The sequence below is a fragment of the Lipophrys pholis genome (assembly GCF_963383615.2).
Source record: "Lipophrys pholis genome assembly, chromosome: 12".
In the NCBI taxonomy this organism is placed as follows: domain Eukaryota; kingdom Metazoa; phylum Chordata; class Actinopteri; order Blenniiformes; family Blenniidae; genus Lipophrys; species Lipophrys pholis.
This window is the reverse complement of record NC_137641.1, coordinates 17,356,728-17,375,651: the sequence shown is the minus strand read 5'-3', so window position 1 is coordinate 17,375,651 and position 18,924 is coordinate 17,356,728. Positions and strand designations below refer to the sequence as shown.

Genomic DNA, 18,924 nt, shown 5'->3' with positions numbered 1-18,924 from the left:
TCTTGTTTGTTTTGGTAATGAAACCACGCATACGTGTGGCCGAGAACAATAAACTATAAACATTAACAATGGGATTACACTGACATCCGTATGGACAGACGACCAAGCCGGATTATTACGTTGACTCTCAACTATAAAACTATCAAGTCCCAGGAGGATATGGACTGAGAGTCATGACACTCTGGAGGGAACATTGTTGTCATTGTCCATCTACTCGCACATGTGCAGAAGGACTGTTTAATGCGGCCGTGGTACGCATATGCAGTAGCAAAGTTTCAGGAAAGTTGTATTTCCCCCTGTTTACACAACAACACAGTCGGGCGTTTTCAAAAAGTTGCACCTGTCTCCAGCATTTTGGTCCTGACAAGGTTGGATGAACTCCACATTTGTAGCCCAGTTTTGTCTCCACAAGGTGATTAGAACAAACACAAACACACCCCGAGACAAAGCCGTCAGTTTTGGACTTAATCTAGTGGCGGCTAAAGTCCAGGCTCAATCAAACAGTGTATTTAAAATGCGGACCTCTCTCCACTCCAGAGATAATTACCCCCATTATTCCATTGATCAAGTGGCACCTGAAATTCCCTTTAATGTTTTAGCCTCTTTGTATTTAGCAGCAGCCGAACGTCTCCTGTGTTGTGTGAGCAAAAGTTCACTTGAAAGGGTTCTAATGACTGAGTGGGCACTGGCTCAAGCTGCGCAGAAGAAAACAAAGGTCCACCTGTGTCAAACTGCAATAAAGAGGCTTGAAAGTTCACCTGCTGCACTTTTAAAACAAGGACGAAGCACACGACTCATTTTGCACTGGAACGTCTCCAGCTATCGGAGAGAGAGATAAAGTTATTTCTTGAATGTCTGAGAGCGAAAAGGCCTTTTTATTCATTCATGACAGCTCCATCCCCGCCGAGGTTTCAGTGGCAGCGGCAGCCGTCCTCATTTGTTTTGCAAACTAATTCAGGGCCATCAGCAGCCAGACCAATTAATTAGGCAGTCGGTCAGCAGCAGGGGGAGTTTGTCACAGCGAGGTCACCGCATGAGGTGTCCATTATTCTCCTCTCCCACCGAGCTGGACGTAAACTTCTCACCGCTGGCCTTTATCTGTGGAAGCAACACTCGGAAGCAGCTCACCTTTCCTGCGCACTTACAGGATCATAACAGCACCTCTGATACACCAAAGGTTTTTTTAAGTGAAAGTGGAAAACCACGGCCACTGAAAGCGCAACTTGAAAACTGGTCCTAAGGTGGAACTTTTTGAAAACGCTCCAACTCTGTCTCCATGGAGACGCAAAAAACTGCTACTCTGCATGCGTACAGTAAATAGCAAGTATTTAAGAATCTTAATCCGAAGTGATTAAGAGTATGAAATACATTAAAACCTCTCACATTCTCTCTCATACTTCTTCTAGTATTGGTACTTGATACCAATGCTCGATACTGGTATTGATATCGGTGGACCCCATTCCATCAAGTATTATTGGGCTGAACTGTAAAAACACACCTGTTCCACCTCAAAGCATATCGGTTCATAAGACAACATTTTTCATGAGGAGGATGAACACATTATTCAGCATATGGTTTTAATCTTGTGGCTGATAGATGCTTTGAGTTAGCTTATTGTCTCAAGATTTGTTCAGTATTCTGTAAATGGCTCTCATCATTCAGGTGACGTTTCAGCTCTTAAAAGAAATAAATCAGCCAGGACATAACTCACCATTATGGTGATCAGGATTATATTTGTTATTTTTTGTGTTCCTTTAAAGGAAAACTGCTTGTATATGTTTATTTCATTTATTAAGGGGTACATGTTACAGAGAAGCCGTGTTTTTTTTTTTTTTTTTAACATTCACCAATTTCAATGGATTTGAAAGCACAAACCACTCTGTAAAGCTGATCTCTGCTGGTTTAGTAATGAACTACAGATATATTTAAAAACGCATACAATCTACATATACACCCACAATAACATCTTGGAATAAAGAATAGAGTATCTGACTGGAAGTCTTGTTCTCAGACTTTCCAAACCTTTTTCTACGGAATAGCTCCTACAGTGTAAATCAATTAAATGAAGAAGTAATGCCTCTTCTGTATAGAAAATCTAAATAGAACAATGACCTATCAAGTCCAAAAATAAATAAATGAAATAACATTGTGAACAACACTTACATAAATATCACGTCCTGTTTTACCACTTTGGCATTTTTGGTGCAAATTACAAGTAATCCTGCTCCCACATCTGCTCCGTCTGTTCAAATGTGGGGTCAATAAAAAATTTTTTTTTAAATCATTGATGTGATATTACTACATTCATGTTGTATTCAGGCTACAAAATACAATTTTTGTTTGCCAGCATATTTGCACTTAACTTTTTTTCAGTTCATTGTGCTCACAACAGAAAAAAAATGGCACTGTACCTTTGGGAGGCATCACATAATAAGATCTCTGAATCTGACCTTTTCTGACCTGAAAGTTTCAAACATCAGAGCAGAACAAAGCAGCGGTGAACTGACGTACATGAGGAGTCATTTAAAGTCAAATAGTAAACAAGGACAGACTTTATATTGACTGACATGTCAGAAAGAAGGAACGCTGTCCGTTTGGATTGGTTTTTGAAAACTGAGATATCGATTGGATATTAAAGCCATCGAGTCCTTTGTTTTCTTTTTTAAATCACCTTAGTTTGTTTCTCTCCAGATATCGGAACAGAAATCATCCAGGGAAATATCTAAACCCAACCACATCATCATGAATGTCTGTCAATATAAATGTTCTCTCCCCCCCCCCATCAAAAACACAGATGAAGGAATGTTATTTTGTAAACTTTGTCCGAGTCAAGGTCGGATTAAATCAGAAACTTCTGGTCAGGACACAAAACAGCTACTTCTTTCATGACCTCGACTCCAGACTCTCCTAATCAGTCACCCACAGTCACAATCAGCTGAACACACACTGTCCATCCGTCCACAGGGAGTCTGCAAGGTAACGATGGAGATCCAGCCATGTCACCCCTCTGCATCTAATGGTTACTTGTTACACTGTTGTCTTTAATCACCACAATCACTGGACAATCATAAGTTTTCACTGTCAGATTCTTAGCTATAGCACATTTTTTATTATGAGATTCAATGAGTCTTCTATAATTTACATAAAATTCATGCAAATGTTGAAGTCATGCCTTAAGTGGCATGGTGCAGCAGTGGTTAGGGCTGTCACCTCACACCAAAAGGACTCCCCTTTTATATTCCTGTGCATGTGTATGTTCAATACAGCTACTCTGGCTCCTTGCCAACATCCAAAGGCCTCCAAAGATTTATTGGGGATAAATCGAAACCAAAATATTGATGCATTTGACACGACATGGGGGTTTTATTTGTGTTTTTTTTTTTTAGCATTCTTATCTAAAAACCGGGGTGTCAAACATAAGGCCCATGGGCCAAAACTGGCCCTTAAGCACTTCAATCTGGTCCAATAAACTCGCAGGCAAATAATCCAAATGATTTTTGAACAAATTTCCTAAGAGAAGCGGACGCCGAGACCCGTGATCAGTTATGCAGTGAGGCTACAATGAAAGATAGCAAACTTGCGTTAGCCTCAAAGATATAGAGTCAGGATGAGTTTGTTAAAACAAACATAATGCAACAGCTATAGACGTTTTTTGGACATTTCACTGTATTTTGCACAAGAAAGTTTCATTAAAATTGACTTCATATTGAGATTGGGTTTTTTTGTAGTAAATGTTTGGTTTTGTAAAAATATAGACACCTTCATCACGTATACTCTGAGCCATGGCAAAAACCAAAAAGTGTATATTTAAAGGTTATTATGGCACTATTTTACCGGTCTGGCCCAAATCTGGGTTCAAATCCTGCCTTCTGTGCGGTGTTTGTAGTCCGGTTTCCTCCACAGTCCAGAAAACATGCACCAGGGGTCCCTGAGCAAGACCCTCGGCTCCCACCACTCCCCCCTGAGCCATGCGCTATGCGGCTGCCTACCGATGACTCGGCTCGGTAAAGAAATTTGGATCAGAATAGAGATCAGTGGTATCCCATAGCACTGCCACTCACTTTACCCACAGTCAGCTTGAATTTTTTTTTCTATTGATCGACCTCTAAAGAAGAATGTAAAATAGCACAGCAGTAAGCAAATGTTTGGAAGTTTATTTATTTGTCTTAATGTATTTGTCAGTCAGCCTTAATAATGTTGGAACTTCTGTTTACTTCTCAAGTAAATGGCGGAAATCAAAGTCAAGATCAAAAAAGACTCATCCGTGTTTGTTCCTTAGGAAAAAAAAAACAATTGTTTTTCATTTAATTAAATTTTTGCTGCTCATCTGCAGTATTTGCCCTCCTCTATTTAGTTTAGCTCTCCTTCTCTCCTCTGATGACTGGAGTGTGCACGGTGTGTAGATTGACGGAGGGACAGTGCCACCTGCTGGAGGTGGTATGTCACTGCGGCAGGGTGACCACCAGAGTCTCTATGATGCTGCTGGAGCATCAGGCAGGCTCTTATCTACCTGCAAGTCATACACACACACACACACACACACACACACACACACACACACACACACACACACACACACACACACACACACACACACACACACACACACACACACACACACACACACACACACACACACACACACACACAACACACACACCTCTAACGATCATAAATGAGCTGTGCTGCTGCTTCTGCTTGCTTTCGACCCTTATTCTTCAAATGTCCGAATCATTGATCCTTGTATCTGTCGTTCTTTCGCATTTGTTTTAGATAATCAGTGTATGCTTACATCTAAAGAGTACTACTCAGGCTCATTTTGCTCCACAATGTTTCCTTGTTGGAAGGTGTTTGAATCGATGGGAATTTTAAGTGTTCGGTCATCAACAAGGTAGTCTATTGTCGTAATCTCCACGTTTCTTTTTTCTTTACCCCTCTTCTCCACACTCGATTGTACCCACTCAAAGACTAGACATCCTGTTGTTTTCAGTCCATTCTTTCAGTGTCTCAGCTTCAGACTTTGACTGGGCCAGCCAAAAAGACTTTCTATCTAACTGAGTCATTGTGTAACCCCTCCCCTCCATAATCAGTCACCTGTAGACTGCCACAGTCCACGGTGGAGCACAGAGCGATCAGAGCTGCAACCGTACGAGCTGCCTGAGCACAAATATACAGAAATCAATGATGGGAGTGAGTCTACAAACTCTACTAACATGTAAGTAAACAGGCTGATTTCGCCTGGTTTATGTTGTCTCATGTTGGTGTCAATATGGGAATAAACAATTATATAAGTCAGTCAATTAGGGAAAATGTATACAATATGCTTGGTCTAAACAGACTATTAGAAACAGGTTTCTTCAGGGTTTCATTTAATGAGAAAGTTCACAAGCTGTTGCTTATGTTTTTAACTCTCATAACGAAAACCCATCTGGGACACTGAAACAGAGGCGGAGGAAACTTGTGGTTTGAGATGAGCGTTCTCATCAGAAATGAATTTGGTATTTAAATATGTTGTAAAGAAACTGGAACCGCTTTAAAAACATACAGTTCATCCCATCATCCAACTTAGAAACATTAACAGAGCGCTAAGTAAGGGGAAACCCTGAAAGCATCCCGCAGAATATCTGCTCTAGTTTCATTAGTGAAACTTTACTTCTTGTCATAACAAATCACAGTCTTACTCACCCGACTGGGAACTCATTTGCTTCAAGATAAAAATGAAAAGACTGAAATTCAGTGTGAAAACGCATTGTGAGTGGTGTAAAAGATGAGTGTGGAGGTTTCCATCTTGTAAAAGCTAAAGAAAGGGAGGCAGCATCCAGCAAACTGATGCTTGTACATTTTCCAAAAGTTCAAGTGGATTTCTAGAACCTTTCGGCATTACTCTGCATTTTGTAAAGCAGCGGCTCCACCGCACTTTCTGTGCCGGGGTGTGACGGGGCCCTGCTGAAACAGTTGTGGATGGTACGACCACCGGCTAGGATTTTCCGCTACCCCTCCGTTGAGGTACCTAGCACCGAATAACGACACATCCTTGCGGTCTTTTAACGAGATACAGACGCTCCTCTCAGGAACAGGAGGACATTCACCAGGAGCTTGAAGCTGCTGTTCACAATGAGAAAGTTTGACCCGAGTCGCAGTGAACGCTCGTTCTCCAATACCCATACTTGTCCATACTTGTGTTCTCGTGTACCCGTGAAACGTCATCAGTGGGAGACCAAGTACTGATCCAATTCTTAAAGGAGACATATCATGCTTTTAAATCCTTCCTTTTTACATATAAATCATGCAGTTGTGGTCTATACAACGCGAAACTGCAATGCTTGGGTCTGAATTCCTCATTATTAGAGCTCCACAGGCCCCTTTTCAACCCCTTTTCTGATGCGCTTCTGAGAGCAACTCGTTTTGGGGCGGTCTCTTCAAATGCAAATGAGACACTTCATACCCCGCCTCCTCTCCAGGTTGCAGAGGTGACACTCGGTTCAACGTCACCCTGTTCGGCCATCTTTGTAGTTTGATAGAACAGATACAATTATCTAGCGGCGCAGAAACTTTATATTCACACATTATTTACAAAATGTCAACAACGGAAGATTTGTCCATCCAGCCATACATGTTGGAGCCAGAGTCGGACCCGGCGGAGCGAGATGAAAATGACGATGATGCACCCGAAGAACAACGTCTTCATATGGATGTAACGCAATGGTGTGTTACTATATTTACACTAACTTCTCCATCCATGCCCACTACTACAATACTGCCTGTATTACAACGACTATTTAACACAGAAGTTACATTATAATCTAAAACGAGCACACAGCGCTAACATACGAAGACGGTGCAACTGCTAATGCTAACAAAACAATGACAGGGACGTCTTATCATCACACTTTTTAGCGTTATATACAGCTTACCGAAGTGCTCTGTTCGTCGTCTCCATAGATAGAAGGAACTGACCGCTCAATCAGACCAAGTCTTTCGGCAAATCCTTCTTTATACTGGCGGAGGTTGCTGAAGCAGTCGTCCTTAAAGTGATTCGCGCACACAAAAATGACCTTACCCACAGATGTGGGTACATTTCTGTGAAAAATAAAACTCAACCAGGCACTTCGAAAAGGTTCTGATGCTGGGAGACGGTGTAACGAAGCTTGTGGGTTACTACATCCAACAACCGAACATTTCGACTTATCCTCTCGTAACTTCGGCACCCTTAGGTTGGACTACAAAATCGCAGCGAGAAACAAAAATGGTGGATTGCTCGAAATGTCGATGTCCTAATTTGGCAGTTCCGCTGAGAATACTGTGACGTCATTGTTCAAAAAACGTAATAGAGAATAGAAAAATCGAAACCGATCGCAAAATATGACCAAAACAGAATATAAAGATATCAACGGAGCACCTGAAGAGACTACTTTGAACTTTTCTGTACTTCTAAACACTCTAAATAATACAACAAAATGCATTTAAGGGCTAAAAAAGTGGATTTAGCATGATATGTCCCCTTTAAGCTGTTTCTCACCGAGTATGCATGGAATACACGGATGTATCCTCGCTCCGCCCACTTTATCGAGGATACATCGACACCGGACCTGTGTAGGCGCCAAATGCATTTGGCAAGAGATACCGGAGGAGATCCACACTTCCAAGGACGCCCTACAAGTAGTTACTCATGACGTACTGTACGTATGTGAGTAGGCACTGGCGTTCTAAGAATTGGAAAACGGCAGTTTAACGACTCGGACGGCCGCCGTTGGACGTGTCACCGAGTCGTTCACAACCCCGCCTACATTTTTACCGTACTTTCTGTGGTGGGACCGCGTGTTGGGCCTGGGTGCACTTCGCCGTACCGTAACCTCCCGCTCCGGCACGCTCCGGCCCGCTCCGGCCCGCTCCGGCACGTACTGCGCGGTGGAACTGGCGCTTGAGTGTTTACAGTGTCTTTCTGCTGGACTTTGCTTTGGCTTCACTTCACACTATCAGGACCATGAGCTCCCTCAGTGTCCCTTATTCATCCCTCTTTGTCTTTGTCACACTCACAGTCTAAACTTTACAGAGTTGCTCTACCACTCATTGTTCCTAATAGGCTTTGACTTTTTGTGCTTTTTTTGTGTGTCGTGTTTTGTTTTTTAATTTTTGGTCTCCTGAATTGAATAGATATGCTTCTTCTCCTAAATGGACACTCAGCTGCACCATGTTCATACCAGGGGAATGCCAAATTACTGTTTAAGATATTCTTCAGATGAAGTTTTATACTGGTTGAAGCACCGAGACATTGTTTTCTCTTGTTGTAAAGCACATAACCATTGACCTGGAACATTTTGATCTTGTGGTGCCCATTGAACATGTTGTTGTTAATTACAGGTCTGGTTTTGATGAGTGCAGCACTTCCTCCCACTGTCTTCCCCATCCCCACAAGCAGCACGTCTTTCCCCAACACAGATACACAAACTCCAATGACAGCCACCACTGAGGAAGTTACAACAGCGTCTACAGAGTCTTTCACAGAAGAGTCTTCTACTTCAGAAGTACCCCAAACCACAAGTGCAGATCCAACCGAAAGCAGCAGCAGTACTTTGGCCACAAGTGCCATCCCCACCACTGCTATGCCCACCAGTACCATCGCCACCACTTCTACTCCCACTAGTACTGCGCCCACCAGTAACATCGCCACCACTTCTACTCCCACTAGTACTGCGCCCACCAGTACCATTGCCACCACTTCTACGCCCACCAGTGCTATATCCACCAGTACCATTGCAACCACTTCTACGCCCACTAGTACTACGCCCACCAGTACAGTCACCACCACTTCTACGCCCACCAGTGCTATGTCCACCAGTACCATTGCAACCACTTCTACGCCCACTAGTACTACGCCCACCAGTACCATCACCACCACTTCTACGCCCACCAGTGCTATGTCCACCAGTACCATTGCCACCACTTCTACGCCCACCAGTGCTATGTCCACCAGTACCATTGCCGCCACTTCTACGCCCACCAGTACTATGGCCAGCAGTTCCACCTCCAGCCTACAATCAGATACTACCTTCACAACCACAGCAGAGAAATCTCCGGTTAAGGATGCAGGTGAGTAGCGTAAAATGTGGGAACGTCATTGGTTTCACAGGTTGTCAAAGGATCAAACTTCCTCCATTGCTTTGTCTGAGTACCATTTAGCGGATACTTCTTAAGATATTCTAGAAATTCTTGTAGCACCTAAACCAGACCTAAAGTCAGACGCAGCCAAACAGTCATTGTAAATATGTTGTTGAGATTTAGTTAATTGAGTTGTTAGTTGGGTTTGTTTTATAATTACATAAGAAGCAGCATCTTCTTGGACATTGGCTGGATGTCAGAGTGAATATTTTCCCATCTTGTGCTAAAAAAATGTTTTACAATCCAGAGGGTTTCTGCCTTCGTGTAAACAGGCGTAAAAGTTGAAGGACTTAATTTGACATTTTACTTAAAGACGTTTTTTGGGGGGTATGACCCCGCTTTGGTGGTCCAAGAGGTCACTACCTCATGTTTGCATCAAGAAAGCTTCCAACCATAACCTGTGTGCTGTGTTGTGTTTTCTGTAATGCAAATGTGCATGTGCACCGGAAAATCAGTACGGTACAAAAGTTCATGCTCCTTATAGCTGTACTATTATCATACAGGCTCATTCTGTAGCAGGTGGGAGAACTGTGTATACATTTCCCCTTGAACTACAAAATAATGTAGTACAAGAAAGTAGATGTACACTTGGTTAAATTCAACAGTTTGGCCATTAGACTGTGTTAATGTTGTCGATCTATGTGCAGACATGTCTGGTATGGGGTTTTAAGGAAAGGTGCCGAGACACAAACGTGTTTTTGAAAATGTTTCAACAGAAAAGTTCTGCTTTTAGAGATTTACAATGAACTAAAATGTTATTTGGACGGGCTCTGCTGCAGACAGTCTGGTTAAAAGAGGTCTGGGCTGGGAGAGGCAAAGGTTTGATCACAGCTGACTTGTTAAGGAGGTCAAATGTCGTCACCCAAATTTGTGTCTGTGGTTAATATATGAGGGCAACAGTTTCCGCTCGTAATTTCTTGCTGTATGACAGTGCATCTTTTCATTATGTTTGCTCTGTGTCTTGATTTTGGTTCACACCCAGTCATTCTTAATGTGTCACCTCCAGAAAAGAACAAGTCGCCTCTCAGGCTCTTTAGAAAACCAACCCACCACCTGGAGGAGCCGTGCGATTTTTCTGAGTTTGAACTGTATCCGTTGTATTGCGGAAACCACAGCTTCCTTCCCATCATCAATATCTAGTCCATCTGGTAAAACCAGCAGCTTGCAGTGTTTATATCTCCTGATGGCTGTGGGTTTTCTACACTAGTTGTCTGCAGAGAGTGTAAGACTAAAAGTGCACTAACATCGACCAAGGCCATGTTTATTGATTTAACAAGACGATTACTGATCCACGGTGAAGCTCAAAGATCTATTACTCTTGCGGGAAGAGAAATTATCTTTGGGTCATAGTGCATTGTGATGCAAAGCTTCCAGTAAGTCTTTCCTTGTAGGTAAGAAGATTAACCAGATCAAAAGTATAAACCAGCTATGAAAACACCACAATCAGTTGTAAGTAAGGTGTTACATTACTGATTAATCATGGAACTGGGAGGTGAGTTCAGATCTGGAGCCTCCTCAGGGTGTGAGCATCCTTATCTGATCTCTGATTATAGTGAGCAGCACTGATCGCTTTCCCACAGGTGCTTCAGAATTTAGAAAGCATCTCGTTGTAGTTTTCTTAGACAAGTGGACATTCAATGTCCCCATATTCAATGTGTTATAGCTTTATAACTAGTCACCACAGTAATGCTCCCATGACCAAGGTTGCTGTATCCAGTGAGGAGCAACTCTTGTTTACCGGAGGAGGAGCGTCTCATTAATCCTGAATGAGTCCAGAGAGGAAGTGAGATTTGTTTTTAGCTCGTATCCACACTGCCTGTTGCATGAGCAGTATTCAATACACATCAGCTTCTCTCAGTTTCAAGAAGCACTGTAGAGCTTTTTTTTTTTTTTTTTTGTCATTTAGCCTCGACAGTCTTTATTTCATTTGACCTTGTATTTTACCTTTTCGTCATTGAGACACGATTTATCATTCTCATAACCTCCACTGTGTCAACCACCCACACTCACGTTCACATCGAGGGGTAATTTAGTGTTAACAATTAACCTCACATGAAAGTTTTTGGACCGCGGGAGGAAACCCGAGGAGCTTGTGTAACAAATGCATTAGATTAGAAGTCGCACCAATCATCAGAGCTCTGCTGGTGTTAAGTATTTCAAATTGAAATAAAGAATAACAAGTGAGTTCATCTGTGGAGCACCATGCAGATAGTAAATATATTCACCACCAAGAGTTTCTTCCAGGCAACTAGTTACTCCCCCCCCCCAGTAACCAGTGAAATATCTGCACTACTAACTATCAACTGTGACCAAGCATTCACTTTTGTTGACTTGCACAACATTGATTTTGTACAAGCAGGAAAAAAATGTAATGTTATTTTGAATTTGTCCTCTCATTGTCTGTCCCATTTTCTAGGATTGGCTATCGGCATTGTCTTTTTTCTATCCATGCTGTTGGTTGTTTTGGCACTACTATATTTCTGCTACAACAGGATGAGGTGAGTCAAGAGTTCAAACAATTCCACAAAGCCTACACTGTTTGTATGAAATGCTTCTTCAAGAATCTACTCTCGTCCCTCTATAACTTTGCATGATGAAATGCTTCATCTGTGAACACTTTTTCTTCCAGAGGTGAGCGGTATGGGGTTCTACTGGACAGCAGCGACTACAGAAACTTGGGAAGCTTCAGCAACCCTCTGTACGTCGCTTGAATTCCAATATCCTGTGTCCAAATCAAGAGGTTCACAAAGTCTACTGTTAAACGTCTCACGGTCTCTTCTACATTAAATGTGGCCTTAGTACAGCGATCTTTGTTACATAATGTCACGTTAATAATGTGGTTTTTGGAAATATGTTTGTGTTAATTGTGTAATTTTTACAACTTTGACTACAGTTTGTTGTATGATTGTGTGTGTGTGACTGACTTGTTTGGGAAATAAAAGATAAAAGGAAAAATGACCATTTTGGAGGATGGGAGCATGCTCACCCCAGTAGTTTGGATTGTATGAAGTGTTTTTTTTTAAAGTGCAATTATTTAATCTAGTCATGATGACAGTGAGGTACTTCTTCAAATGTTAAAGTTTATATATCAAAGACAATTCTATTGTAGATAAACAATCCTTCAGTGTTACGTTTGACCTCAATTATGTATTTTCTTCACTCAATAATAAAAAGAGTACATGTTGCTTTGTGTGCGAGTCTTCAGCTTGTTTTTACTTCACTTGATGGCCTCATTAAAAAAAGCAGCATGCGTTTTGAACTTTGACAAAAAGGAAGAACCTCGTTCCTTCTACTTTAGCTTTAGAAACCACAAACCAGCAACATGCAAAGTGAAGACACAGTTTCAGGGAAGGTGGCAGATGTCTGATTTACTGCTGCGTCACTGCAGATTAATGTTTACCATCAGTTTAGTGTGTTGGCAGGTCAACTATTCAAGCCGCCTCTGAAGGAGCAATAAAACTTAACTGAGCAGCTCAAATGGTTGGGGTTTTATTTAAGAGGAAACATGCAGGTTTCCCTTTTGATGGAAGCTTTACTGCTTCTGATTTCTCAGATTTTCCTTTGTGGTGGCTTTGGAATTCTGAATTTATATTGATTAGAGTGTGATGCATAGTGAAAACAACTGTACTAAAATATAAAGCTTAAGAACTCAGTATTTTCTTATAAAATGAATGGAACTGAATATTTGTAGACAAAATCAGAAGATTAAAATGTTACAATTGTGCACCGCTATTATTGTGACGTTAAATTAATGTGGGTGATATTTGAAGCTGATTGGTTGACATGGATTTTAGTTTGTGGTGATTCAGAAGCAATGTTTATTGTGCGCAACATGTTCTTGCAGTAAAACAGAGAGAATATATGCCTCCTGCTCTTTAAAACAAACAAAATTAAATATTAAGAACTAATCATGTGTTTATCAATAACAGAAAAGCTGTTTATACATCCTGACTGTGTTGCTCTCATGGTTTCAAACATGTGGCCCGCTGGCCTGGACCAGTCAGCCAGAAGGTCCAGTCCGGTCCAGTTACCAACACATTGTGATTCAGAACCAGGGAATTAAACTCTCACTCTGAACCCCACTCTGTAGGATCCTTAGTGTTCTGTCTATAAGGATTATTACATTACCCCTTCCCTCTTAAAAATCCTCTAAAACCAGGATGTATGTAACATTTTCTGCCACTAGATGTCACCATACACCGCAGGCTGAGGTTTATGAAAGCCTCCACACAGAATTTATGAGTCTCTTTGGGAAAATAAGCATTATTAGTCAGGCCCGAAGGCTAGTGTAAAGGACACATTGGAAACCAAGTGCTCAGGATATAACTTAAAAACTTACTGAAAGAAAAGTTTCAAGGACTGCAAGAGGCAAACTACCAAGAAAACTTTAACAAATTCATAGAAAACTGTATTTTGCACCAGAAAGTATCATTAAAATTAGCTTCATGCTGAGATTGTAGTAATTGTCACAAGTAAATTTAAAGTAGGAAATTTGTATGTAAAGGATCACAGAATGTTTGGGCCCCCTCACATGGCAAGAAATATCCAACCAGTCCCCACAGAGACAAGAGAAGCATGACAACCAAGATTATGAGCACTATCACAGACCTACAAATTTAGGGTAGTAGTAGTAGTAGGGTATGTTTTATCTTACTTGTACTCCTATCAACAGCAAGCATGCCCACTAGGACTTCTAGTGAGGCACAAAATGTCCACTAGTAGCACTAGTAAGGTGCTTCTGACCTCACGAGTAGTACTAGTGGGCATCCTTACTGTTACTGGGAGTACAAGTAAGATCAAACATAACCCTACTAGTAGCACTAGTGGATATTTTGGCACTCACTAGTAGTACTAGTGAGGTGAAAAATGCCTTACTCGTGGGCATTTTAGTGCGACTAGTAGGGTCTAGGACAGGGGTCTGCAACTTGTGGCTCCGGAGCCACATGTGGCTCTTTGGCCCCTCTCTAGTGGCTCCCAGAACATTGCTTAAATGCCTAAATTTACATTTTATCTTGTTTTCATTTTATGAAGGCACAGTCATTTTTAGACTGATTTTTAACTCTTGGCTAAAAAGGGATTACAAAAAGGCACAACTAAAATGGGGTGAAAAAGCTATAACCACAAGAAGAGGGAGAAAAAGCTGCTAAAACAGCTTTTTAAAAAACCTAAAATTACTCGGATTTCTAACAGGAAAAAAACGCTTAGAAATGGGGGGAAACACACAGAACTACATAATGAAAGAGCCAAAATGGTGAAATCAGCTCAAATGTAAAACATGCCCAAAAAAAGAAAGAAAAACAAAAATGCTGAAAAAGAAAGTTGAAAACTCTAAATCCGGACCAAAAACTGCTGAAAATGCAATGAAATGTTTAACATCATAAATGTATTTAAAACTCCATAAATGTTCATATATATAATAAATGCTCAAACGGCTTTCCATACTGTGCATTCATCTTCGACAAGTCAACATATTCAACCAATCAGATGGAGCCTTACTACAGATTAGGGATGCACCAATACCTGATCCAATACTGCACGGAGTACTTGTACTCGTGAAAGCTTTAACCCAGTGAGCTATGTGCTACGCATTTCATTTAGTTAATTTGTATGGGAGAGTGCATATTTATGAACATGCCATCTCTTCACAAGGTTCACCGGAATTATGTCGGATTTAGGACAAGTCTAATTTCCATCCATTTAAATTATTAAAGTATGACTGATACGCTCATTAACAACGAGATGAAGTGTGTGTATGCATACTGTAGGTAGGTGTTTCATAGCAACGTATAGCCTTTGCATATCCTTTGCGTGTGGAGTATAATTTAGGCTTCATGGTGTTTAATAAGTACTTGTATTGCTACTTGGTATTAGCAAGTAGCCAAAAGTTATTACTTGTGCTTGTACTCTCTAATAAAATTCCTAATATTCAGCCAATCAGATGGAGTCTTAGTAGACAGGATGCAGGCAATGAGAGAGGTGTGACTATGTGAGGTGACAAAATGTGTGGAGAAACCAACAAGAAATGTGACAATAGGGCTGTCTTTCCAGAATCTTTCCCTGCTCTGAACTTGTAAAGGTTTACACATTTTAAGCAAAAAAAATAAAAAATAAAAAATCAGAGCAACCCTGAAAAACTGTCTTTTGAAGGCTCATTTCCAATGTTATTGGGAGTGAGTGTGTCTACCAGAGATTGGCTTTGCTCCAATGTTTTGGCAAATGAGATATCGAGAGATGGCACACAGTCTGTCTACAAACTGGGAGACTCGGGGGAAAAAAAGAAAAGTCAGCTTGGATAAAGTCCATATCAACATTTTACAGCAGCTCAAGTCAGCAACAAAACACAGAAACATGTTAGAAGTCCTCATCTGAACCGATGATGAATTTCTGAACAGTAACTTCATGTACTGACAGGGTTCCGTATATTGATTAAAAAACATTCAAAATCTTAAGCCCATCCCAAACAGCTTATTCGACAGTTATTATCTTCTCTTTATTTGGAGCTTCTGGTCCAACCAACCATGAGGTGCCTGATTTGCACAACTCAGTAAGGTGGAGAACAAAACGCTTGCACAGTGGTGAAAACCCACAGTTCCACTATCAAGATTTTTTTTGTGTCTGACGACTGGGAGCCAGCAAGTTATTCTTGCGTTGGAGGAGCAAAGCAACAATACAACAATACAGAGGAAGACTCCACGACTCAGCCTCAGTACAGTTCTTGTACACAGTACTGGGTGTTGTTTACTGGAACACTCTGTCGGGGAAGATACAAGATAGCTTGAGTCAGGGTCAGCCTGTCCAGAAACGGTCAAAACTACCTTAGTGTGAATCTGTTTGCTAAATTCAGTATAATTTCAAGATAGAACTATCTACAATCCCTAATGCAAGCACATATACTTCATGAAGACACAAAATACGCCATAAAAATAACAAAGGTGAATACATGGATAACAGTATAGACAGATGATGACTCTCAACTATAACACTACTGAGTCCCAGGAGAATATGGGTCCCAAGCCTAAATAAAACACATGAGTACATATGAGAACACAAGGCACAGCTGACCACAATCAAGGGTCATCAAAGCAGATGAGAACACACTTAAAAATTGATCAGAGTTTTGACACAAGCTGGAGTTTGAAGAAGTTGTTGCTGGTGACCAAGAAATGGCAGAACTATTTGTAGAACAGATTGTTTGGCACCCAGAAATAAATTTGGATCCTTCGAAACTGAACAATCATAGATTATGTAGATTCTCTAATACTTTTCCAAAAAAAAAGTCCTACCTCGTCAAATGTAATCAACCACTGATTTAACAGTATGTTGATGTGTATTTGTGCATTATATGCAGTATATCTCCCATTCTGACCCGCCTTTCCCTATACTCCAGCTCTAAGCAATCCAGTCTTGCCCAATCTGCCCCCACCTTTTCCTCTCACTCCGCCTAGCCCAGCCTCTCCTTCTGGGCAGTATTTATCAGAATCAGTAACACCTCCTTTGAGACTAAAGTGCCACACACTTCACACAGGATCGCAAACGGATTGTTTACACCCGTTAGCACAGAAAACAGGTCAGTTTTTTTTTTTCTGTTATTAGTGGCTGGTTAAGGGACTTTAAGTATGTGCAAATAGGATATTGATTTGAGTGATATTAGTCAGTTTTAATCTTGTATTGACCCTATATATTTGGTCCTGTTGTGGATTATGCAGATTAACTGGCTCTTTCCTTCTTTCACAAAGAGCAAAAACTCAGGGATGAAGCAACTGAAAGCCGTCCTGATCCTCACATTCCTCACAGCAACATCTGCAAGGCCGGTAAGCAAACCACAACAATATTGCAGCCACCCCTAATTTATTATCATACATATACCTTTTTGAAATTGGTAACATAAATCATCTACAGTAATTGAAAGCAGTTTTGTACCCAGAATTGAGAATCCCATGATGCTTTATAACGGCTCCTCGAGACAATCCAGAAGAGACAATAGAATTAAAGTGACGATATCAGTGGTTAGTATCACTTTTTTTTTTTCCTTTTGTTTTATGCCAGAATGATTTTTAGATGTTAATATGCTAAATGGGTGTTGGGTGTCAGGAAATTAAAAATACAGAACTTTTTTTTTTTTTTTGCATTAATTTACACCTTCACTGAACCTTCGACTTTTAGTTTTCACTTCAGAGGGTTTCCGTTCACAATGTGACTCCTGACAAGTTGTAATTGGTTTCACACACTCAAATCACAGAGGAAGATAAAGGCCAACAGCAAAAGAGCCATTTTGATGTTTTTTTTAAGAGATTTGACATCAAGCGGTGTTTTTGTCACAGTATCTGAGGGACATGTGTTTTTCATGTGTTTTTCTCCTTCAGAGACAGTATCACAATGGAGTCGATGAATACTACAGCCAAGCAGTTCCTGGCGAGCCAGAGGAGGTTCACTCATATGAGGAGTACTCTGAGGAATCCTTCACCACAGAAGGCATCACATCTGCGGCAACCCCCAGCGCCAAGGCAAATAGCAGCATGTTCACTACAAAGCCCTACACACCCAGCCCCATGGGGGATGAAGGCACATTCACCCAACAGCCGAAAGCAGCCAACACTAGTGGGAATGGGAGCACATTCACCCATGAGCCCTACATCCCCAATACCATGAGGGAAGAAGGTACATTCACCCTACAGCCCGACACACTCAACAATGTGGGGGATGAGAGTGCCTTCACCCGAGAGCCGGACACAGCCTATACCATGGGGGATGATGGCATGTTCACCCAAGAATCCTACACACCCAATACTGAGGGGGATTGGTTCACATTCACCCAAGAACCCTACACACCCAACACTGAGGGGGATTGGTTCACATTCACCCAAGAGCCTTACACACCGAACACTGAGGGGGATTGGGGCACGTTCTCCCAAGAACCCTACACACCGAGCACTGAGGGGGATTGGGGCACGTTCTCCCAAGAACCCTACACACCCAGCACCATGGGGGATGGGAGCAGAATCACCCCAGAGCCCAACACACCCAGCACCATGGGGAATGGAAGCACAGTCACCCCAGACCCCATAACACCCAGCACCATGGGGAATGGCAGCACAGTCACCCCAGAGCCCAACACACCCAGCACCATGGGGAATGGAAGCACAGTCACCCCAGACCCCAAAACACCCAGCACCATGGGGAATGGCAGCACAGTCACCCCAGAGCCCATCACACCCAGCACCATGGGGAATGGAAGCACAGTCACCCCAGGCCCCATCACACCCAGCACCATGGAGGATGGGAGCATGCTCACCCCAGACCCCATCACACCCAGCACCATGGAGGATGGGAGCATGCTCACCCCAGATCCCATCACACCCAGCACCATGAAGGATGGGAGCATGCTCACCCCAGACCCCATCACACCCAGCACCATGGAGGATGGGAGCATGCTCACTCCAGACCCCATCACACCCAGCACCATGGAGGATGGGAGCATGCTCACCCCAGACCCCATCACATCCAGCACCATGGAGGATGGGAGCATGCTCACCCCAGACCCCATCACACCCAGCACCATGGAGGATGGGAGCATGCTCACCCCAGACCCCATCACATCCAGCACCATGGAGGATGGGAGCATGCTCACCCCAGACCCCATCACATCCAGCACCATGGAGGATGGGAGCATGCTCACCCCAGACCCCATCACATCCAGCACCATGGAGGATGGGAGCATGCTCACCCCAGACCCCATCACATCCAGCACCATGGAGGATGGGAGCA

The 18,924-nt window shown here is 42.2% G+C and overlaps 1 protein-coding gene across 2 annotated transcripts; it reads left to right on the top strand.

Moving 5' to 3' along the window:
* Positions 1 to 5,092: 5,092 nt before the first annotated feature.
* parm1 (prostate androgen-regulated mucin-like protein 1) lies at positions 5,093 to 12,351 on the top strand. 2 transcript variants are annotated; one of them, XR_013935837.1, is made up of 5 exons: positions 5,107 to 5,215; positions 8,362 to 8,868; positions 8,960 to 9,090; positions 11,576 to 11,657; positions 11,789 to 12,350. XR_013935837.1 is itself a non-coding variant. In XM_080476453.1 (4 exons), exons 1-4 carry the CDS (start codon positions 5,182 to 5,184, stop codon positions 11,868 to 11,870), a joined length of 927 nt encoding a protein of 308 aa, XP_080332579.1. In that variant the 5' UTR covers positions 5,093 to 5,181; the 3' UTR covers positions 11,871 to 12,351. The 2 variants fall into 2 exon arrangements, 1 of the variants encoding a protein (XP_080332579.1); XM_080476453.1 differs by having other exon boundaries at positions 5,093 to 5,215; positions 8,362 to 9,090; positions 11,789 to 12,351.
* The last annotated feature ends 6,573 nt before the right edge of the window (positions 12,352 to 18,924 follow it).